Source organism: Gouania willdenowi, chromosome 2 (assembly GCF_900634775.1).
Source record: "Gouania willdenowi chromosome 2, fGouWil2.1, whole genome shotgun sequence".
In the NCBI taxonomy this organism is placed as follows: Eukaryota; Metazoa; Chordata; class Actinopteri; order Blenniiformes; family Gobiesocidae; genus Gouania; species Gouania willdenowi.
This window is the reverse complement of record NC_041045.1, coordinates 12,293,412-12,318,293: the sequence shown is the minus strand read 5'-3', so window position 1 is coordinate 12,318,293 and position 24,882 is coordinate 12,293,412. Positions and strand designations below refer to the sequence as shown.

Below are 24,882 nucleotides of genomic sequence, written 5' to 3'. Positions count from 1 at the left end.
CGGCCCGGGGGCCAAATGCGGCCCTCGGTCTAATTTTATGCGGCCCCCAAAGTAAGCGTACAAAATGACAGAAAAAGACACCATACAAAAGCATTACAAAAATAATACAAAGAATTACAACATTGCAGGAAAATACAGACATGAAAACGCACAAAAATACACAAAATGACTCAACAAAATGACAGAAAATGACAACACAAGTTTACAAAAGACAAGAAAAAAACACAAAACATGACTCCACAAACCCACAGTACTAACTAACAAGCAAAACGACAACAGAAATACACAAAAAATACTCAAAAAAACACAAGACAACAACAAACATACACAGAATGACAGAAAAACAAACAAACAAACACATTTTTGGTATTCTGTGTGCATTTCTGTTGTTGTTTTGCTTGTTTATTATCACTGTCGGTTTGCGGAGTCATTTTACGTGTTTTTGTTGTCGTTTTCTGTCATTTTGTATATTTTTCTGAGTAATTTTGTGTTTTTCTCTCATCTTTCACTGTATTTTCCTGCAATGTTGTAATTCTTTCTATTTTTTAATGCATTCTCGCTTTTGTTTTGCGTATTTTTCGGTCATTTTGTACGTTTACTTTGAGGGCCACGTAAAATTAGACCGAGGCCTGCATTTGGCCCCCGGGCCGCCAGTTGCCTATGTCCGCTTTAAACAGTCACACCTGATAACAAAAAGTCTCAATTTGTTGCTCCGCCTCTCAATCTAATGGTGATGCTGTGCTGTGTCAGCAGATTCCTCCAAGTGTGTGGGTGTGTGTGTGTCTGTGTGTGTGTGTGTGTGTGTGTGTGAGGTCGAACAGGCGAGGAGGAGTGGGGGTGGGGTGGGGGGTGGGGGATTCGAGGCCGTTGAGAGAGAAAGAGAGAGGAACGATTTAGATAACTGTCTACACGCACACACACACGCACGCGTGCGCACACACACACACACACACACACACACACACACACACTGCAGCTATCAGAAACACATTATTATAGGAGCGCTGACCACAGGAGAAGCAGGCGGCCGCTCTGAGACACACTCTTATATTTTCCTCCCTCCCCAGGGAGGATTCAGGATTTAAATCTTTCTATTAAAGGTTGCACACACACAGACACACACGCACGCACGCACGCACGCACACGCACGCACACACAGAGAGAGAGAGAGAGAGAGATGTCGACTGATGATGTCAGTTACATTTTATGTCAGCTGATAAACTGATCAATAGGCTTTGGCAACACAATAAACACGTGACGCGTCGAATCGGAACAATATTTCTGATGAGTCACTTTTAGGATTTTTTTTTTTAATTATAAATTCAATATCATAAATGATCCAAAATAATCTCTGTTTATCTGCAAAGAACACGCTGATGTTTCTACTCGCAGCAAACACAAAGACGTGGTCCGGATTAGAAAAGAATGCGTTTAATTATTTATTAAACAAGTCATATAAATACAAATTAAAAAAAGGGGGAAATGAATTAGATAAATAAAATATTAGATACAAATAATAATGACAAAATACATAAATGAAATGTTCCACTGTGTTTCTAATTATTACTATTAAATTACTATTGATGTTTCCATGCTGGAGTAGGTTGTAAAACAAATGACAAAAAAACAATTTTGAAAAAGAAGAGCTCTGTTAGGCATTTCAAGAAAAATAAATAAATAATAGCTTTGAACCAGGAGTTAAAAATATATCTGCAGAAAAAGAGCGAAGATGTGAAGTGTCATCGTGCGAGGCGTAAACATGCGTGTGTGTGTGTGTGCTGGGTTAGTTACAGTAATTACGTGGCAGTAGAAAGTAACGGCGGCTGCTTCTCCTGACTGGCGAACATCTGCTGAGAGATTTGCATATTAATTAACCCATATTAACTCTAATTATTCTGGGAAATTAAAAAATAAATTAAATTTTCTCATTTTAAAGGCTTTTATTTTTTTCTCTCCTTCCTGCTGTCAGGGGGCGCTCACCTGAGTGCACGGAGCCCCCCCCCCCAGGCCCCCGCCCCTCCTCCACCTGCACTGGGAGTCCTGAGGGCAGCCCGGGGAAGCTTTTGTGTGTCTTGTTTTATTCTTTTGGCTTGTGTGACGGGGTGGACTGAGGTGGTGGTGGTGGTGGTGGTGGTGGTGGGGGGGGGGCGGCTTTACTCGAACATTTGTTGGAGGGGAGAACATGTGTGAGCTGTGGGAGGAGGAGGAGGAGGAAAGGGGGGGGGGGCACAGATGGACTCGGCAAAGGTGGGACCTCTGAGCGGCTGCCTGTTGCTCGGGCCTCTTCTGCAAATAAATGCCTCTTTAATTGAATTAGAGTCGGGCAGCGGCTGTCCAAGGCCCTTTTTTTCTTCCACTTTGGTCTCATTTCTGCGCAAACGCACGCAAATCCTCCCTGAAAGTCTCCGATTCCTTCTGGTTTCCAAAAAACGAGCAACACAAACCCCTGAAATGATGACTGTTTGGTGACGCTAGGGCTGGGCGATATGGAGCAAAACTCATATCGCAATGTTTTTTCTCATAATGGCGATAAACGATATTAATCTTGTTAATTTTATCTCAAAATCTAATCAGAAAGACAATTATTTATTACCGAAGGGACTTTTTTTACTAAAGTGCATTCAGTAGCATGTACTTTTTAACTTTTACTCAAATAAGGGAGCAACTTCATTACTTTAACTTTTACCATTCAAATCATTTTTCATTCAAGTATCTATACTTTTACTTGAGTTCTTAAGAGTGGTGCTTTTGCTACCACTGTTAATAAATGTCTGTGTGTCATTTTTTTCTAAAAACTGCACAATTTGTGCCACTTTTTGCATTTTCTACTCTTAGGGGCAGCACGTGTGAGTGAGTTCTGTAGTGTGGCTTGTATAGGGGAAAGTCTGGGTTAGGACGCACTCAGAAATCCATCTAACTGTGCTTTTTAATGCTGCTCTGGAAAGTAACAAAAGCAGCGACAAGTTTGAAAAACATAGATATCTCGATATAGATGATATCGCCAAAATAGGAAACTCAATATATCTTCAATTATGATATATTATCCAGCCCTAGGTGACGCTGATGGCCACAAACCTTCATGTTTGTCTCATTTATGCAGAAATGTACAAGTAAAAGCTTAAGTGTTTTGGTCAACGTTAAGTTTTTAAGCCTTAGATAAATACTCTCTAAAAGACGTTGCCACCTTTTTTCTTATTTTCACATTACAAACAAACTTGCGTCCCTCAAACCCACATATTCCCTTCTCATCCCCGCCCCTCCCCCTCCTCTGTCCACACACACACACACACAGTCCCAGGTTGCGTTTACACTTCACTGAGTTTTCCCCATTCATCGCCTCTCCTCCCTCCCTCGCTGCCTTGTCTCCTTTCAGAGCTTTTGTTTGCCCTCTGCACCGTCCTTTCACCGACTTGGCCCCGCTTTGGCCCTTGTGCTCCATCACGCCATTATACCAGACAAGATAGCAGCGAGTATCCAAACACGTGGACCGCCCGCCTTTGTGCGGCAGCGGCTCGGGTCGCAGCTTCGGGCCCGTTTGAGGGACAATCGGAAACCTGCCAAAGTCTCCCAATCCTCGAAATTGGCCTTTCAGTCCCTGTCTGGGTTGGATTGAACATTTATCTCCTCGTATGAGTACGAAACGACTTCATTTATGGCGCGTTTCCCCTGGTGGTATCGGCTGTACTTTCTTTTTTGCGCGTTTCCACTGGGAAAAAGTACCTCTTACCTGGAAATATCGCTTTTATTTTGCGAAAATCTCTAGAAGAAACCCAGGGACTGTATGGGTCTGAGAATCATCACAACGTAGAGTCATCAACTCACGCTAGTACAATCCGTGGAGTCTGGCCGTTTTGCGTGTCAGGTTGGTGCTCAATGGTATCAGGTCCACAAAAGCGAGGAGCGCGGAGCCGTGTAGAGCAGATACCGCCAATGTTTTCTCATCTTTGATAGTTTATTGTATAAGTCAATTTCTTAAGAACTGGTTCAAATAAATAAGTACCAGTTCATCTTCTAACATGGAACCAGTTGGTATTTCAGGAGTTGTGGATGGTTCGACTCTTAGATTGGGTTCTCTGTGTGTGTGTGAACCCTTTGTTTGGCAGTGCTGTTGACCATTTCTCTGCAAGAGGAGAGAAAAAGAGAGAGAAGTGCAGGGTGTATCAGGTGGGATAACAAAGGCAGGCTTTCCATCAGACACAGTTACCCGAGGAAGTGTTTCAACCGCTGCCCACAGGAACAACGGCAGACAGGAGGTCAGCGGGCCAATCCAGCGCCACGAGGCAGCGACCCCGCTCGCACCTCGCTGAACTCCCACACACACACGCTCCCAGCCATCCAGGTGATCCGCCCGGCCCACATTCATGAGACAGGGAGCGAGCGAGCAGTTATCGTCCAATAGGGAGAATGTCCCGGCTTATTATCGGCGTAGGAGGCCCAGCGTTGTCAACTGCAGCGAAGCCTCCACGCCGGGCTAAAGAGTCAGCCGGGGTTAGCCAGAGAGCGCTGACGTGGGTGTTAGTACTTCTCCCTCCGGCCAACACCTCCACCGCAGATCTATATCCGCTCTCCCACTTCCTTCCTCTTTCCTCCTACTTCCTCCAATTCATCCTTCTTCCTTCACCTTCCTCCTCTTTTCCTCCTCTTTTCTTCCTCTTTCCTCCCCAGGCTGTTGAATTAACCTGGTCATACCTGTTGAATGAACTCTCACTTGTAACACACTCAAAGTAGAACCACACATTTGTAAGCGTAGTAAATACAGTGGTAGCACTTTACTTGAAGTTTTATATAAGGCTGACATTACGCCGTCATTATCTGTCATTAGCATAAATAAGGTGTCATTAATGCTGTCATTTGCTAAATTATGACACCTTTGGAGCTATGTTGGCTTTTTTGGGTTAGGTGGAGGGATCAAGTGGGGCTAGGGCAGACATAGACAACTGGCGGCCCAGGGGTTCTGTCTAATTTTAATGCGGCCCTCAAAGTAAATGTACAAAATGCATTAAAAAATACAAATAATGACAATATTGCAGGAAAATACAGTAAAAGACGAGATAAAAAACCCAGAAAATACTCCAAAAACACACAAAATGACAACAAAAATGAGCAAAACAACAGCAGAAATACACAGATATTACTCCCAAGAATGCAAAATAGTAACACAAATACACAATATGACTCCAAATAACATATATTTTACAGGAAAAATGCTCAATATGACAACAGAAATGCACAAAATGCCTCACAACAAGCAAGACAACAACAAACATGGACAGAATGACAGAAAAACACACAAAATAACTTTAAAAAGCTTTTTGTTCTTCCCTGTATTAATGCTCTAAATGCTGACATTGAATGTTGATGATCATGTGACTATCCCATCAAACAAACACATTTTTGTGGCCCCGCTGTGATAAAAGTCCACTTCTTGTGAATAAATGCCCCTAGATGTTTCCCTGTGATTGTCGTGTTTCCATCACCTGTTGCGGAGTTTTCGGACGAGGTCAACATCAAAGAGCGTGTGTGTGTGTGCGTGTGCGCGCGTGTGTGCGTCTAAGTCGCAGCCTGTAAACAGAGGCTGGTAATTCGCCGAGTGTCAGCGCTGAAATATTGTTTTCTCTTTGTTATCCCAGAAATGATGGGACTTTAATAAGTCCCGCTGCCTCACTCTGTCACCGCCGCTGCTAATCAATACACTTTATCACTCTCGTCTCTGCGCTGCTTCTGTGTGACTGACAGAATAATGCCGGGCTGTGAAAGGGTTATGTCAGATACTTTAAAACCTGGTATTAGACAAGAATTGTGCTGTTCCATGTGTCATTTTAATTATGTGTGTTTACAGGGAGGGCGAGCAGGTAGCAGGAGTGTGTACAGTCTGTCTGTTTCACAAAAGCCTGATTAGAAAGCAGCGACCAAATGACTGCCTGTGAAATATTACTAGGTTAGGATGACTTTGTTGTGTGACACAATGCCGATAGATGCTCGCCGCTCGCTCCTGTCAGCGGTGGCACCTAAACAATGGCGGCTTTATCCCGTGCGTTTGACTTGACGAGCCCCCGCTGTCATTCCGCCTTCTCGGAGGTATAGGTTGAGACAGCTGATGCATTAGAGAGACAGTTCAACGCCCCCGCGCTCCGATCTGTTCAGAAACACAGGACGAGGTGTCGGCTGTGATGTGGAGGGTGGGGGGGGGGGGTGGACAGCGGGAGGGCCCAAATTGGGGGAGAGCGCCGCACAACTCCGGAGAAGTTTGCTGAGGTGGGGGTGGTGAAGTCAGAACGGTGTGCGAAACAAAAAGACGCTCCCTCGCTGCTTTTATGAAGGAAGAATAGTCTCTTTAAAACCTGTCCAGCCTGAGATAATTTCATTCAGGCGGCCTCTGCCCGCCCGCCATTCAATCTGCATCCAGAGATCAGGTTCACAGGATGGGTTGATCGCTTCCCAAGCCTCTTGGCTCTTTGTTCCCTCCCCCCCCCCTTATCTGAGGGGACACGGAGCTGATGGGACGTTTGCTGAGAAACTTTCAGGAGAACACGTTTCCCTGACTTCAAATGTGTGAAAATGCTGAAACATGTGTCGTTTTTTTTTGGGAATATCAGGATTTGGGGATGACTTGGACCACCCAGGTCTCCATCCCGGGGTCTCCAGCCTCCACGGCCTTTTTTGTCGTTCTTGAGGAGCATTACTGAGTCTGAACTTGCCTAAACCCTTGTGATCACACCTCTTGAAAAGGTTTTGTTTCCTCCGTCGATTGGTATTCGAGGCAGGTCAGCTCTCCCCCCCCACTCCACCCACCCTCCTCCTTCTCCCCCTCCCTCCCACGTCTGAAAGCCCTGTTTTCATTTTAATTTGCACCTGTTGTGCAGTTGTTCGCCGAAGGCAAGTGCAGACCGGTCAATCGCCGGGAGACGTGTCAGGAGGAGGTGTGGGGAGGCTTATCTTTTGATATGGGTGATGTTTTCACAAATGTCGTGCACGAACTTGGTCTGGGAAAGTTTTTTTTTTTTTTTTTTTTTTTTTGCCTTCATTCAGCTTGTTGACGCCCTGTGAGGTCAAAGCGCGAGGCTCCCCCGCTTATGTACAAATATTCCGACATGAAACGCCTCTGCAGAGTCTGAAACGTTGATCCGCGCCGAGTCAAACGCGAAAGGCTCCGACAGACGTCCCCGTTTTTCTGCTGTGATTTACGCACTCGTCGAGAGCCAACTCATTTACACCAGAGCCACCTTTGATTGAGTTCACAGCCTGTATTTACAGGCCGTCTATTTTAAGACAAGCAGGCATATGTCTGGAGTCTTAAACGTGTCTGCGCGCACACATCGTCCTGCCTTTCCATATGTTGGGAACATTTATATTTATGTTCACGGTTCACTGATGACGGGGAGACATCCGCGGGGTGTGTTGAATGATTATTCCCTATCGCTGCAGGTTAAATGCTGTTGAGTATTTGTGGTGAAAGTGTGTGTGTTATGTGGAGCATCTGCGCGCTCCGCTCCCTGAAAAGGTGCAGCTCGTTGGCATCCGAGGCATGTGAGCGGGACTGAAAATTAGTGGCTATTTTAGCTCCCAGCTCCTCGACAGCTGTCTGCCCACCGCTGTGCCTCAGGCACAGATTCCTGTCGCGGATGCTGTAATTGGGGTGTAACCGACCTAAGAAAGAATGAAGAGGCCGTACCGTGGCCTCGTCCCTTTTAATTTGGGTTCCAAACTCATAATCTGATGTTCTCTGTTTCAGCTCTGAACTATGAGAACGTGGTGGAGACGGGATCGGAAACAGAGGAGGAGGACAAGCTGCCGGTGTCCGAGGAGGACCCCCTGATCAACGGCACGGAAAGCCCGGCCAGCCTCGCCAACCCGGACGCCTCGCCGCGGGCCGACAGCCACGGCCTGCTGACCAAGGACGAGGAGGACGACGAGATGCGGGACAGTGGCGTGGAGCACATCTGGCCCGACAACGATATGCTGAGTGCCTCCGTTGATGGTACTGGTGAGTGTCATGGTTCAGTTTAACACACCCTCATCACTTTTTAACCTAGGGTTAGGATTAGGATAAGGGTGAGGATAGGGTTAAGTTTAGGGTGAGGGTGAGGATTGGATTAGGGCTAGGATAAGGTTAGAATTAGGGTTGAAGTAAAGTATAAAGTAAGGGTTAGGGTCATTGTGTAAATCAGTGTTTCTCAAATGGGGGTACGTGTACCCCTAGGGGTACGCAATGGCACTAAAGGGCGTACTTTAGAGAGAGAGAGAGAGAGAGAGTGGAAAATTAACAAACAAAGTGTCAGTCTTGATCCCTCCCCAGGCAATTTTTCCAACTATAAAAATAAATCTATCCACAAGCCACTAAATCAGTGTTTTCCAACCTTGAGGTCGAGACCCCATGTGGGGTCGCCGGAAATTTCTGAAAAAAAACATAATACGTTTTTTCTAAGTTAAAACAACACACAATCCTAAACAACTGTATTTCTATACTTTCATTCTGTAACTAAAATACATAAAAAAAAAACAAAACAATCTAAGCTCAAACATGTTTTTGGGATTGCCAGAAATTCTTAGTATCAAAATTGGATTCAGAAAAAAGAGAAAAGGGGGTACTTGAGCCAAAAAAGTTATAACGCATGATTGCAATCCTTTTAACTGTTAAACTAATGAAAAAAACTCAAAATTGATGAAATCCTTCAATTTCCCTTAAAAGATTCCATAACATTTGCCTTGATTCAATAGAAATTGGTCACAAAATCTAGGAAATTTACGTATTGCTTGGATATATATGTAGAAGTGCACACTAGGGCACAATAATGTGGAAATTACTAGCACTTCCTGTGTCCCACTTGAGATCAAACTGTTGTGTATTTGGCCCCTGAGCTAAAATGAGTTTGACACCCCTGGAGTAAGGGGTTAGTATTTGTCACGTACCTTTGTGCGCTCACGTAAACAATGATACGATGCGACAATCAGGTTTTTCCCGTCCTGATGTGAGGCCTTCAGGTGAGCCGTCAATCACAGGAACTGCCGCTAAGCTGACTTCCCTGCACGCTGCAGCGATTGTGTGCACATCCTGCCACTCGTGGTTCCTTCTGATGCCGTAAACCCCACCCATCTGGTGCCCGAGCAGACTTAAACAAATGCCAGCGAGCGTCTGGCAAACAATGCTTGAGCCAGGTCTGACGCGGGAGCCCCGCCGCTGCTCCCCGAGCAGACAGACATGATAAACAGTTTCTGTGCGAGCGGCGCGGAGCATTTGGTTCACGCTTAGAGAAAAGTCCTGCCTCTGAGCCAAACAACGGGAAATATTTACAGTAATGTAAAAAAAAAAAAAAAAAAAAAAAAAAAAAGCGAGAGGCGGATGGAGGGCGACGCCCCCACCTAGCTCAGAGGTGTGCAACTTTTATCACAGCGGGGGCGTAAAAAATTTGTTTGTTTGATCAGAGGTCACGTGATCAATATTCATGTCAGCATTTAGAATAATGAGCGATCTGAGCATTAATACAGGAAAGAACAAAGAGTGTTTACAGTAATGTTGTGTGTTTGTTGTTGTCTTGCTCACTGTGAGACATTTTGTACATTTCTGTAGTCCTTTTGTGTATTTTTCCCGGAAAATGTATGTTTTTTAGAGTCATATTGTGTATTTGTGTTGCCATTTTGTGTGTTTTTGGAGTATTTTTGTGTATTTCTGTTGTCGTTTTGCTTGTTTGTTGGAACTGTGGGTTTGCAGAGTCATTTTTTGTGTTTTTCCTATTTTTTTTGTGCTTCTGTTGTGATTTTATGTCATTTTGTATATTTTTCTGAGTAATTTTGTGTATTTCTGTTGTTGTTTGGCTTGTTTGTTAGTACTGTGGGTTTGCAGAGTCATTTTTTTGTGTTTTTCTTGTCTTTTTGTGTACTTTTGTCATTTTCTGTAATTTTGTATAATTTTTTGAGTAATTTTGTGAATTTCTGTTGTTTTGCTTGTTTATTAGTACTGTGGGTTTGCAGAGTCATTTTTGTGTTTTTCCCTTTTTTTTTGTGTACTTTTGTTGTAATTTTCTGTCATTTTGTATTTTTTTCCAAGTAACTTTGTGTATTTCGGTTGTTGTTTTGCTTGTTTATTGGTACTTTGAGTTTGCAGAGTCATTTTTTGTGTTTTTCCTGTTTTTTGTGTAATTTTGTTGTCTTTTTTTGTAATTTTAAATATTTTTTCTGAGTCATATTGTGTATTTCTGTGGTTGTTTTGCTTGTTTGTTAGTACTGTGGGTTTGGAAAGTCATTTTTTGTGTTTTTCTTGTCTTTTTGTGTGTTTTGGAGTCTTACTTTTACTGTATTTTCCTGCAATGTTGTAATTCTTTGTGTATTTTAATGTATTCTTGCTCTTGTTTTGTGTATTTCTCTGTCATTTTGTACATTGACTTCGGGGGCCGCATAAAATTAGACCGAGGGCCGCCCGTTGCATATGCCTGACCTAGCTTCTCACCAGCGCCGCGCTCACGCGTGCTTGAAAGATAAATACTTTTAATTAGGGGGCATGGTATGATCATTAAAGGAAGGCAGACGGCTGCAGAGAGTCATTAACAATCTTAAATGAAACTTTTATTTTTATGACGGCCATTTACATGTATAATAAGAGTCAATGATTCTTGGAAGCATGTGACGGGAACAGAGTACGGCGAGAAGTCATGTAAGACAGCCCATCTAAATGAGCCGCGCCCGGCTATTCATTCCTGCTAATGAACTAGCTGTGCACGCGGCCGAAACACTCGTTGGGAGCTGCCTTTTTACATTTAAAAAAAAAAAAAACATTTCTGAGATATTCAGGACAAAACTTAGCGCTCCTGAAAGGACGTGGGAAGGAGAAGAAGAGGGCTCGGTAAATAAATCAAGATAAAGGATAAACAGGCTGTCACTGCATACGGTAATTGTTTATTTGATAAAGACCTGCGGTGCCATAATGTCTGTAATTCAACTATGTTGCAATTTCCAGATAATATGCTGCCGCCGTGATAAAGTGTCTGACAGATTTCAGAGAGCAAGTCGAGTTCATTAGAGCAGTTTGGGAGTCTCTTTCCCAATCTGGCGGCCGCTGTGTTTCCCAGCCTGCTTTTTTCCCCCCACCGGTGCCGAAGTGTCTGCGCTGATACCTCAGCACATAACTGAGGCCTGAGATAAGTCGGCAGCCTCCCTCCTTCCTGCTCAGGCCGTCACTCCCCATATCGAGAGCCCTGGATGTGTGAGCAGATCTGATGTAAGGCTGCAACCTCTCCAACGTGCATGAGATGCCTTGGCCCCGCCCACGTAACCCCTGCACGTAGCGGGGAGGAGTTTATCTCCTCCGATTCCAGGGCACAATCACAATCCTGTTGTCCTTGACATTCCTTAATCCCACAGCGAGGGCTGGACACCATGTGCCAGAAAGCATGACATCACCGTCGCCGACTGACACGTTCAAATAAATCACCTGCTTTTCTCCTCGTTCCCAATTCTCTCTGGATGATGTCCCACGATTTACCCACAAATTTTTCCACGGGAAACCTCGCTTTTCTCGCTATTATCTGCCAAAAGCACGGCCGTCTGCTTTTGGACCAAAGCGGCGCTTTGTTTTCCCTCCGTGTCTATCAAGTTTTACAGTTATTAATTTGTCGTTTAAACACCTTCTGCATCCAGGAGTTTCCCGTGTTTTTTCAGATGCTCGTCCGTTGCTGCCAAGAACAAAATTTTTCGAGGCAAACACTGTGTTCTTTGGCTGCGGAACACACAAGGAATATCAGCAATGGACAAGTTAGACACTAAAAATATTCCCGTCTGTCCTTAAAACCTTTAATCCAGACACAGGCAAGTGGTGGCTATTTTGTGCGGCCCCCAAAACAAATTCCCGAAAATTGTATTTCAAGAAGTTGGAAGGAATATAAAGCCCAACATAATACACAAAATGACTCCCAAAACACACAAATCGACAGCAAAATGCACAAAGAACACAAAAAAAATAAATAAAAAAATACACAAAGTGACAACAAAGACCAAGAAAACACAAAAAATAACAACACATTACAGAATAGCTCCAAATACACACAAACTATCAACAAAATTACACAAAATGACAGGAAAACACAGAAAACAACCATAAAAATACACAAAATGACCTGAAAAACACACAAATCTACAGCATAAATGCAGAAAATGACAGAAAAATACACAAAATTACACCAACAAATAGCAAAAACACACATACTGACTAAAAACTGACAAAAAAAACAAAAGCACAGACAAAAGACTCCCCCCATATTAATGCTCAGGTCAATCATTATTCCAAAAATACAGAAAGTGACCCAAAAAACACACAAATATACAGCGTAAATGCAGAAAATGACAAAAAAAAAAATACACAATTACAACAACAATGCAACAAAAACACACAAAAGAATTGAAGAAATACACAAAATGACAACAAAGACAGACACAACAACCACTTAAACAAACAAAATGACACATTCCAGAATAGCTCCAAATACACACAAACAACAGCAACAAAAATACAGGAAGTGACCCAGAAAAATACACGTAATTACAACAAGAATGCAACAAATAACACAAAAACACACAAAAGAATTAAAAAAATACACAAAATGACAGGAAAATACAGAAAACAACAACAAAAATACAGAAAGTGACCGGAAAAACGCACAAATCTACAGCATAAATGCAGAAAATGACAGAAAAATACACAAAATTACACCAAAAATACACATAATTACAAAAAACTGACAAAAAAAAACAAAACCACAAAAAAAACCCTCCCCCCCGTATTAATGCTCAGATCAATCATTATTCTGAATGCTGACATGAATGTTGATAATGTGGCCCTCGGAGCAGATGCAATCCCATTTCTGTAGCTCCTGCTGTGATAGAGTTGCCCGTCCCAGCTTTAATCTGTGTCTGTTTCTCTGACAGTAGGTGAAACCGCTCCACTCACACACATGACAGGTTGGGAATAAATGAGGCTAAAAGGCACAAAGGCAGAACTTTAAAGCGGCCATAAAAACAGGAATGTTTTCAAAAGCAACAGCATCAGCGCCGCTGTGAAAATAGGAGGGATTACAGGCAGGCCGAGGTAGACGGGGCTCCACATCACTCTTCAACGAGGTGTGCAGCTCCGCACTGCTGATTTACTGCAGAAAAAACACACTCTCCAACCTTTTGGAGCTTTCCACGACTCTAAGAATAGTTCTGTGGCACCGGCGGTCCCAAAAGAAAGCAAGTTCCCACGTTGTTTTTCCTTCTGGCCCTGGTGTAACATGATGAGTCTGATATGAAACTATGTAAATGACAGGTTTGTGCCCAGTGTTAGCCTACCTCCTGCTGGATGTTCCTCCAGCCCGCAGATAACCAAAGTCCTCCAAGGTAAACAGTGCAGAGCCAAGGGCCAGCTAATCCCAGTGGTCATCCCTCTGCGCATGCAGCCAAATTTGATTACCCAAAGCAAACACTGTGACTACAAGGACGCACCGATATCTGATATGTGTGGGTACATTTCAATCTGTGCTGTTTGGTTTTCTCCAAGCTGAATTCACGTCGTTTCAAACCCATTTATTATAGGTCTGTGGTCAGCACCAGAAAAAAAATCACGTACCCCTCCCCATTGTAGAACAAAACACATCCGTATGCTATATAAGAAGTGAGAAACATTTTATATAGATTATATATACATTTAGATATACCCTGGTGACAATTTTTGCAATTTATCGGAAACTTTAATTTTTTAGCGTAATTTAGCGATATACCCTGGTGATGATTTTTGTGATTTATCGAAAACACGTAATTTTTGAGCGCAATTTAGCGATATACCCTGGTGACGATTTTTGGGATTTATCGAAAACACGTAATTTTTTAGCGCAATTTAGCGATATACCCTGGTGACGATTTTTGCGATTTATCGAAAACACGTAATTTTTGAGCGCATTTTAGCGATATACCCTAGTGACGATTTATGCGATTTATCGAAAACACGTAATTTTTGAGCGCATTTTAGCGATATACCCCGGTAGCGAGATTTGCGATTTATCGGAAACACGTAAATATCAAAGCAATATGTTTCAAAAAGGTATTTGACGTCATATTTGATAATAAAATGTCAACATTGAAGAAACACATCTTCAATAAAACAATTTTAGTCGCTTCGAAATCTATATTAACCGTCAGACGACAAAAAGTGACAAATTAAAAGTCAAAAATATTTTGATTTCGCAATTAATGTTGGGCAAAATTGTCTAACATCGTCAAAATACACATTTTTGTTTATTTTTGTTTTGAAAGTGAACAGACGTGTTTTATTAATTTATTGGATTGGGTTAGGTTTAGCGTTAGGGTTAGAATCTCAGTACGGAGGTAAACTCGAAAAACTCGGGGGTAATGTTAATTCGGGGACTATATTCACGCAATAATTGTTTCTTGTTGCCAAAATGTTTGATTTTCTAACTTTGGGGCATTTGCGCAAAAAAAATTCAAAATATTTTTGACTATTATTTTGTTACTTTTTGTCATCTGACGCTGAAAATAGATTAAAAAGCAACTCAAATGTTTTATTGAAGATGTCTCATCATTGTTGACATTCTGGTACCACATATGACGTAAACAAATGTTTTGAGGTGAATTTTGTGTTTTTGATAAATAACAACAATCTTCCTTAGTGTATGTCACTGAAATGTTCTTCTTACTACTTATATATCATGTTTTAAATAAATTACAGTTGTGTTTTGTTCTACCATGGGGAGGGAGGGGCATCTTTTGAGATATGGCCGTTAACCTACAGTATTTTCACATACTGTGACTTGTGGTTAGATGCCCCCCCCCCCCCCCTTTTACCCCTTTACATGAGCCTGTCATTATTCTTTGGAGCCATTGACGGCACTGTTTATCTTTTCACCGCAGAGGCCAGATCTTTAATTTCAAGCAAAAGGCTGAAAACATTCCACAAGTATTAAACCCCATTGTCTCCGACTAAAAATACCCAGTCCTCACGCTTCTGGCTTTTGTGCAGAGAGACGTAAGCAGGATAGCATTATTATCAACAGTCCGCCCACCACCTTTCCTCTATTATCTGGGCCAGGTTTCTCTCATGTGGGGGGGCACTCATCCTGGTTTGATAGCCCGGAGGACAGTCCGCTCCGTTAGATCCTTGCTGAGGAACATCCTCACAATGCATGGCTTGTACCCGCAGAGCGAGAACAGATGCCTGCGCGTAAAACACAATGCAGGTTTTTCCATTTCTTTTTTTTTTTTTTTTTTACCGCAAACACAAAAGCCCGCGTCTTCTCGGAAGCACCTTGATTTAATTTCTAGCGCGGCGGTAAAGAAGGAGGTACCGGGGACTTGTTTAGCTGATTGTCCGGTCAGTGTCCTCCGGGCGACCGCGGCAAGGAGGAAGCTTTGTTTACGAGGCCTGTCAGTCCGCGCCTTATTTACAGTCGCCTCACCTGTGCCAGGACCAGACCGCCGCGTCCCACCATTAGCCTGATTGGGAGTAAAGAACAAGTGTGTAGATCTGAGGGTCAGAAATGGTCCTCAGCAAAGGGCTGCACTGACTTTAAGTGTGAGCAGTTAGTGTACTTACGTCATTTGTTTTTATCTTGTACTCCTTACTTTTTTAAACAAATATTTGTACACTGTAGACACAAAAAAGTCATCAGAACTAAAAAGTTGATTAACATAAAAGTCAAAATTTTAACTTAAAGGTTGGATGACTTTCTACTTGTACAGTTATATGAATTAATTTTATTTTTCAAATATTCTCTATTTGAAACAACTGAAACAACTATCATTCTTAGCATGTCATTACTTAATTTTCTTAATTTGTACTTAAGTATAGTTCCATTTACACAAAAATTAACTCAAAAAGGAAGAAAACGTTACACCAACTTGGCATAAATAACTTTTTCTATAACTTTGAGTATAAACTACTTAATGTATTTAGTTACTTTGAATGTTCAGGTTTACAGTGTACTTTTACATTTTACTTTTTTAAACAAACATCTGTACTTTGCAGTCCTTAGATTTGTTACTTTTAAGACCTTCGGAGATGATGTCACAACTTGAAAAGACGCAAAACGTAGGAAGTTTCATGGTTAACATTTTCAAGTTTTTAAAAATGTTAAACTCAAAGCTTCTTTGGGTTTTATTTACATTTTATTTATTTATCTGAGTGCTAAATTCTCCAGGTGTCCAAAGGTAACGGATTTAGCTTGTTTCCATGCTCTTAAAAAAATTGAAGACATTGAATTTGCTGGTTTAAAACCCCTGTTGTATTATTGAAGGGACATTTGTTTTACGTTTTCACTTCAGCACATTTCACATTATACTTTTTCCAGTGTCATTCTTTTTATCCAAGTATCTATAATTTGACCTGCGTACTGAAGACTAGCACTTTTGCCACCTCCGAGTGTGAGGAAGTGGAAGTTTCTTGACAAAGACGATGCCAAATGCTCTCCGAAAACCAAACACGAGCAGCATTTTGTTCCAGTCTTTGCATGAAATAAGCACCTTCTGCAACATTCTGTCAACAAAACAAAGGACTTATTCCTTCCTTGCCCCTGAAAAATGTTAGTGGAACCGAAACTCCTCATTTGTGGCTGGGAGTTGCTGTCCTTTTTCCCCCTGCTGGCGCGGCTTGTGGCGGATGACAGCACAAAAAAAAAATGCGCGCGCTCGCGACGGCTGTTGGATGAAAGCGTGCACCGAGTGACACGCACGCGCGACGCTGCATGTAGCGGGGGTGGGGGGCTCACACAGCCGGGGAGTAATAAGCTCAGCCTGCGTGTTGGCTGGAGCTCTATGATTGCTCAGGTGGATGTGGTCCGCGTTGTGTTTAATCGCCGTGTTTGGCGATTGAAGCTTCCTCGCCTCCCCCGCCGCTTGTTGTCATGTTAAAGGTAAATAAGTCACTGTCTGGCCTCCACGATATCATTCATTAAGCAGGCCCCAACAAAGCCGCGGCGCGCTGCCATGCACAGCGGTGCCTTTATTGCTTTCTCCATACCTTCTTCTCCTTAAAGGCCTCATTGTCGCTGTTTGTTGGTTCGCACTGTGCACCGAGGTACTCACCACCCCCCTTTCCCTTTCCCCCCCCTTCCTCCTTTTATCTCCCCGTTTCTGTGCAGATGAAATAAAAGATGACTTCGACACCCTGGGGAACGATGCCACTTTGCAGGCGGTTGGAAACGGTACAGGTGAGTTCAGTCACTGACTTTGATGTTACACACAAGCGCGAGCACACACGTGTCAGGTCTGCACGAGGAACAAGGAAGTCGTTTCTTTTTATCGTATGGCTTATTCCAGTTGATGCGCAACTCTATCGCAGCAGGGGGGCCACAAAAATGGGATTGTATCTGATCCTAGGGCCACATTATCAACATTTATGTCTTGCTCAGCATCCAAGCATTAGTTAATACAGGAGTGGGGTTTTTTTTGTTGTTGTTGTGGTTTTGTTAGTTTGTAGTCATTTTGTGTTGTTGTTGTCATTTTGTGTATTTTTCTGTCATTTTCAGCGTTTATGTTGTTGTTTTGTGCCTTTTTGGGGTCACTTTCTGTATTTTTCTGTCATTTTGTGTAATTTTGTTGATAGTTTGTGTCTTTGGAGCTATTCTGTAATGTTTTTTTTTTTTTTTTTTTTTAATCGTTATTTTGTTTGTTTAAGTGGTTGTTGTGTCTGTCTTTGTTTTCATTATGTGTGTTTTTGTTATTTATTGTGTTCTTGTTGTAATTTTCTGCATTTATGTTGTTGTTTTGTGCCTTTTGTGTTTTTTGTTGACAGTTTTTTTTTTTTTTTTTAGTTTTTGTAGTCATTTTGTTGAAGTGGTTGTTGTGTCTGTTTTTGTTTTCACTATGTGTGTTTTTGTTATTTTTTGTGTTCTTGTTTGTAACTTTGTATATTTTTCTGTCATTATCAGCATTTATGTTGTCGTTTTGCGCCTTTTTGGGGTCACTTTCTGTATTTTTGTAGTTGTTTTCTGTATTTTCCTGTCATTTTGTGTAATTTTGTAAATGGTTTGTGTCTATGGAGCTATTTTGTAATGTGTTGATTCTTTGTGTGTTCATAGTCATTTTTTTTGTTTAAGTTGTTGTGTCTGTCTTTGTTGTCATGAGTGTTTTTGTTGTAATTTTGTGTATTTTTCTGCCATTTTCTGCATTTATGGTGTCGTTTTGTGCCTTTTTGGGCTCACTTTTTGTATTTTTGTTGTTGTTTTCTGTATTTTCCTGTCATTTTGTGTAATTTTGTTAATAGTTTGTGTCTTTGCAGCTGTGCTGTAATTGGTTTTTTTTTATGGTCATTTTGTGTATTTTTGGAATTTTGTGTGTGTTTGCTGTACTCTGCATTTCACTGTCGATTTGTGTGTTGTGGGAGTTATTTTGTGTGTTATGATGGGCTTTTTATTCCTTCCAACTTTTTGAAATACAGTTTTTGGGGATTTGTTTTGGTGGCTGCACAAAATTAGACAGAGGGCCACGTGCGGCCCCCGGGCCGCCAGTTGACTATGCCTGGCTTATTCACCTTATACACCTTGATTTCTATTGTTTGACATGGTTTTATCTTCTGCTTCTTAATTTCTTCTTTTAAATGTTTTTTACACAACATGTTTTGTTCTTTTTTTAAGCATTTTATTTTGTTAACGCAGTGCACGCGTTGTTTGGATGTATCACTCCTTTTCTTGATTTGTTGTCATTTGTATTTACCTTCATACTTTCTCCACTTTCTTTTCATTACGATCCATTTTCTCTTTTTCTGTCTCTGCTTCTGGATTTTATTTTGGTCTTGTATTTGTCATCAGATGATGACACAAACTGACTGATTAATGGGTTTTAAAAGCACTAAACCTGTTACAATGTTTCGCGGCTTTTATCGAAAACAGATGGACGCGTTACAGCGTGGTTCAGCCAAGTTCATGCCGGTTTTCACAAACGTCTTCAAACGGACACCGGTGTTTCCAATTTGACTCTTTGTTCGGTTGAATTTAACCATTTCAGACACTTTAACGCAGTTTTCCATGAAGGAAAAAAAAAAAGCCCCACAAGCTGTGTCTCTTTATACAGTGAAGTTTTAGGAAGACGAGCAGCTAGAATGCTGATGAATCAGAAAGTTTAAAAGCAGGGACAAAGAATTTCACTTGGTGATTGGTTGTGAAGAACAGAAAAATAATAATAATAATAATAATAATAATAATAATAATAATAATAATAATAATAAGATTAAAGATTAAAGATTAAATCGGGGCTTTCGCCTTTAATTGGCCATGTAATGTTAGTACATTAATGGAATTCGTCCTCTGCATTTAACCCATCCCTGAGGAGCAGTGGGCAGCCATTTTGCGGCGCCTGGAGAGCAGTTTGGGGTTAAGGGACTTGCTCAACATCCCACAGTGACGGCCCAGGTGAGGCTTGAACCGGCAACCCTCCGATTACAAGCCCAGCGTCTTTAACCACTAGGCCAATAATAATAATAATAATAATAATAATAATAATAATAATAATAATAATAATAATAATAATAATAATAATAAAAAAATGTAAAGGATAAATAAAGGAATACAGGTAATATTGTCTTTATGGAGGTATTTATGACTAAAATGCAACTTAGTCTTAGTTAAAATTTGGTATATCACGACTATTTCAGTTATAGTTAATTTTTAATTACAGATATTGTCGACTAAAACATTCTTTTTTTTCACAATTTCATTATTTGTCATCAACCTATCATGATTTTGGATGTTTGTAAATACACATAGACAGATTTTATGTGATCAATGCGTAAGATCACGAGTTCGGATTGGGGTTCGACCCATGTGAAATGATGGTTCTGCTTTGATTAGTTGACGATAATATCAATTTGTTTCGGTATAGTTTTTGTTCACAAGTATTTTTCAGCCATATTTCTTAATGTCGACAAAGTGTAATTGCGCTTTGAACGCGTTTCCGTTGAATGTATTTTCGGGGGTGGAACCTCGTAACTCCTGTGAAATCTCATCCCGCGAGACTTTGCCACGTCCTTATAGCACGCCGTATTTCTTTGTTGTTTCACGTCTAATGTGGCGCTAATAATATTTAAGTATGATGCTTCTGTTTACTCGTACCGCGTCATGTTTTCTCGGAGAGAATTGGTCACGTGACTAGGTACTTCACGTTCTGTGACGTGTATTTGCGAGGAAAGTGTTTCCATCGCGCTTTTGCGGCACATTTCAATATCGAAACGTCTGAAATTCTTCCTCATGAAAGCGTCAAAACTTTTTTGCGATAGTGTTTTTTCAAAATCCAGGTGTTTCAATTACCAGTTTTTATTTAGATTTCGATTTTGCGCATTTCCAAGGGTAATGGAAACAAATGGCGCGTTTTCCACAGGCGGTATCGGCTCTAGTCTCTTTTGGCACGGAAAAGTATCTTCGTCGTTGTACTGCTTTTTTTAGTATCTCCTTTGTTGAGGTTCCTGAAAATGTGACGTCGGCACAAAGCAGACACTGATGAAGTCTGAGAATCATCACAGCGTAGAGTCATTAACTTACAATTTTGTTGGCGATCTTGTGAGGATGGCAGCAAAAAAGTGCAATCCGCATAGTTTGGCAGTTTTGCGTATCAGGTTGGTGCTCAATGGAAATGCTCCGGAAAAAAAAAAAAAACAGTATTGGGTCCCGAATGCGAGGAGTGCGGAACCGTGTCGAGCCGATACCGCCAATGAAAATGCGCCAATAGCTACTGTCTCTTGAAAATGTTTAATCAACAAAATAAACCGTTAACCAATCAGCTGTGCCAGGTGAATTCCCTCCACTGGAGTAAAACCCACAGGAGGAGATGACAGAGAAGGTTTTTCAGTTTGAGGTCTGGGTAGGGATTGCTGCTCATTAACTTGAAAGTCGAGCGCTTTAAATGATGCTATGGCGCTTATCAAACGCAATCCATTGGCACCGCTGACATTTCGCTGCCTGTTTTGACATCCAAATTTCCACTACCTTGACCTTTAGCAAATTGGCCTGCAAAGTCATCACGGCCTAACAAATGGCTCTTTAAAGCTCACCTTGGCTCGAGGTCTAAAAGCCCAATTAACAGCGGGGATGAAGCCTGACGAGACACCGCTCACTCGTTTTTCTGGTTTTGGGCGCTGCCAAACAGCCTGCAGAGCATCCTCAGGTTGTAAACACAGTGTGAGCATGTGTGTTTGAACCTGGGCCATCCCTCCCCCCCCCTGACTAATGAAGGTTTTTGGGGCTTTGGAGTCTCCCTGAAGAGACGGGACAGGGGAATAAGTGCAAAAAGCCTTGGACTGTTCAAACCGCCTGCCTGTCCTGGTTTGTGGTTTTGGCTCTGTTAATCTGTTCAACACAGAACCATGAAAAGCCACAGTCTCCTGATTGACCTTCTGAGTGAAAGTCGATACAAACAAGGAGAAAACATAGCTCTGCTGCTGATTGAGCCTTTCACCACCACAACATTCAAATCTGATCCAGCTTTTTGTTACAAATCTGTTTTTTAACAACATGGCCTGACAGGCCAAGCCCCTGATGCTAATGTAGTCATCACCAGAGGTGGCAAAAGTACTCAAGTAAAAGTAATAAAAAATGACTCTGGTACAAAGAGTTAGTGTACTTAAATCGTTTTTTTGTGGTATCAGTACTTTACTTGACTGTTTTTTTTTTTTTTTGGTGCCTTTTTACTTTTACTCCTTACTTTTTTAGACAAACATCTGTACTTTCTACTCTACATTTTGTAGACGAGCTCGTTACTTTTAAGACCTTCTAAGATGACGTCACGACGTAAAAAGATGCAAAATATTGGTAGTTTGAGGTTTTTTTCTGTTAGGTATGTCCCTTCATTTTATGATTAACATTTTCAAGTTTTCAAAAATGTTTAACTCAAAGCTGCTCTGGCTTTTATTAAGCATTTGCACTTTTTTTTTTTCTTGACACATTTTATTTACAAATTGTATCTATATTGAGTGCTAAATTCTCCAACTTGTTTACATGTACCAGTATTCTACAAAATAAAATAAAAAAAAATAAACAAGATATGGAATTTGCTGGTTTAAAAACCCTGTTTTATTATTTAAGGGACATTTGTTTTACTTTTTTTTCTCTAAGGTACATTTAGTAGCATGCACTTTTTAACTTTTTCTGAAGTAACATTTTACGTTTACCAGAGTCATTTTTTTTATTCAAGTATCTATGCTTTTATTTGAGTACTGAAGACTAGTACTTTTGCCAACTTTTGGTAAAATTAAAAATACTGAAGTTGCTCTTTTACTTGAGTAAAAGTTAAAAAAAAAAAAAAAAAAAAAAAAATGCATGCTACTAAATGTACTTAAGTGAAAAAGTAAAACAAATGTCCCTTTAATAATAAAACCAGGTTTTTAAACCAGCAAATTCCATATCTTTCATTTAAAGATCTTGTAGAATACTGGTACACGGAAACACGTTCATTGTTACCTTTGAACACCTGGAAAATGTAGCACTCATTATAGATAAAATGTTTAAAAAAAAAAAAAAAAAAGCCTTTTTACGTCATGGCGTCATCTTCTTAAGTGAAGAAATAACAAGCTAATTTTTTTTTCATTTTTTAAAAGTAGAAAGTACAGATATTTGTTTAAAAAAGTAATGAGTAAAAGTAAAAAGTCGCCGAAAAAATGACTTAACTCCAGTAACGAAGTATTTGCCTTCACGAAGATGTTCCATAATGTTTCGGCGATATTTCCCACGTTCTCCAATGTGTCCGATTCACTCGTCCGTTTCTTTTTCACTTTCAGTCAAGAGCATGGATTGCACTTCAGAGCTGGAGGACTTCTTCGCCAAGCGGAAGCTGGATGACGCCGACAGCCACGTGGTTAGCATCGCAGAGTACCTGCAGCGCGGCGACACTGCCATCATCTACCCAGAAGCCCCGGAGGAGCTTTCACGCCTGGGAACGCCGGAGGCCACCGGGCCAGAGGAGAACGGTACGACATGTGTGTGTAAATATTAGCTAAAAATAATACATAAAAAAAGGAAACATCAAATTTACATACACTTAGACATGAGATCTTTTCAACTACTTTAGACCTATCCATAAACATAAAATGTATTATAATTTTCAAACCCTTTTTATGTTTCTATGGACTTTTTATCACAAGAACCTCCAAGGTTTTCAGCTTGAAAAACACTAAATACGCAGTATTTCCAAAAATGAGGAAAATATTACACTTGTACACATTGTATATTTTGTAAAATAAGAAATCCAGGTCTTCATTAAAATGTCCCTAACATTTTATACAATGATTGGCAGGGGGTCATTACACCTAAAACATATTTTACCTTTATTTTGAAAGGTAGAGGCTTTGATCTGTTAGGTATAAATTAAAAAAGCATTATATGTCGTCATGATTACAGTATATGTAAAATATGTGGTTACAATGGGAGTCAATGGGTCATATCTGGTCACAAGGTTACTAAATGTCAATATGATGCATATCTTCATTTCTATACACTTCTAATACACAGGACTTTGGAATTAAGCAAATAAAAACAATAGAAGAAAAATTTCATCCAACTAGCCTTAAAAATGACCGGATTATTAAGAGGCAAATAAATAAAAACACCCAAAATGCTCACTTTTGGCCACAAAGACAACAGAAGGAAGTTTGACTTGTTTTTGGGTGAAATCTCAGATTTTTCCTCATGTTTGGAGGAGAGTTTGATCTCCTGAGAGGAAGGCTTTGCATTAGATTTGCAGGGGGATTACAATCATGCAGGAGTTGAACAAAGAGAGTTTAGGTTGAGGACTCACATTTCAAACAGTCTCGGGCCACATGATTTTCATGTTTTTGATGTGCTCAGAGGCAAGGCAGCACCTGGAAGACGCTGAGTGACACAGAGAAGCTCTCTTGCCAAATTCAATTTGGCCGAAAACGGTGAAAAACTTCAAAAGGAGTTAAAGGAATCAGAGCGATGGAAGGTGGCCACCGTGTCTGGAAAAAGCTGAAGATTTAGATAGTTGGATGATTGAAATTGGTCCCTAGTTGAGGAGTGCTGACTCAGCGAAAGCAGGAGCTGTTTGGTGTGGAGGTGAAAGGGTTCGCTGGAGAAGCGGCGCAGGCGTTGGCGCTGGCGCTGACATGGGCGGGCAGCTGTTGGTCCCACAGATTGGCCGGATGCCTCGGTGTTTACCTACAGTCTTAAACAACAGCTGGGCAAGGCTGGAAACCAGATCGCTCACCTCTGAAGGTCCCCAAGGGCCGGCAATCCGAAGCGTCTCATGATTCATCCCACAGATATGACGGCCGGTACTTCTGTGTGTGTCACTCAGAAGTTTTTTTTTTTATTATTTTTTTATTATTCTTAATTTGGGAGATTTATTTACAGTGTACGATGAAAACATGAAAAGCATCTTTAGTAGGCTGAGAAGAATCTTTGTCTGCCTTTTCACTGCGTTCGTATGATCAATCGCGTACTAAACTCGTATAAACACATACATGGGGGTCCGCGATGGCACTACAGGGGGTACTTGAGAGAGAGACAAAGAAAAATTAACAAATCAAAGCATTAAAAATATGCAGTTTTATATATAATGTTTATCTTTAGTTAAAAACAACAATCATACTAAATATTTCCAAAAACTCACCAAATAAAAGAAAAATATACTGAATAATAAAAAGAACGACGACAAAATACACAAAATGACACCAAAAAGAGACTAAGAGAGAAAAACACACAAAACGAGGATAAAATGAGAGAAATATACCTAAAATTACTACAAAATACACACAAATAACAAACACCAAAACACGCTCTGCGAGAGAATGATTCAAATAATCCCAAAAGGGGGCTACTTGGATTCAGAAAGTTTGAGAAAGGGGGTACGTGAGCCCAAAAAGTGTGAGAACCACTGATATACATCATGGAGATTAGAGGT

General features: G+C 41.0%; 1 protein-coding gene across 8 annotated transcripts in view; it reads left to right on the top strand.

Moving 5' to 3' along the window:
• The window catches only part of zeb2b (zinc finger E-box binding homeobox 2b), a 98,857-nt gene that overhangs the window by 60,863 nt on the left and 13,112 nt on the right, over positions 1-24,882 (top strand). For 5 of the 8 annotated variants that reach the window (XM_028463366.1, XM_028463397.1, XM_028463350.1 and 2 more), the window contains exons 3-5: positions 7,730-7,984; positions 17,118-17,186; positions 22,742-22,930. In XM_028463366.1, the coding sequence (XP_028319167.1) occupies positions 7,730-7,984; positions 17,118-17,186; positions 22,742-22,930 (513 nt within the window). Of the gene's footprint in view, positions 1-5,905; positions 5,939-7,729; positions 7,985-17,117; positions 17,187-22,741; positions 22,931-24,882 lie in introns of those variants that run through there. The other 3 variants (XM_028463405.1, XM_028463381.1, XM_028463389.1) reach the window with 2 other exon arrangements.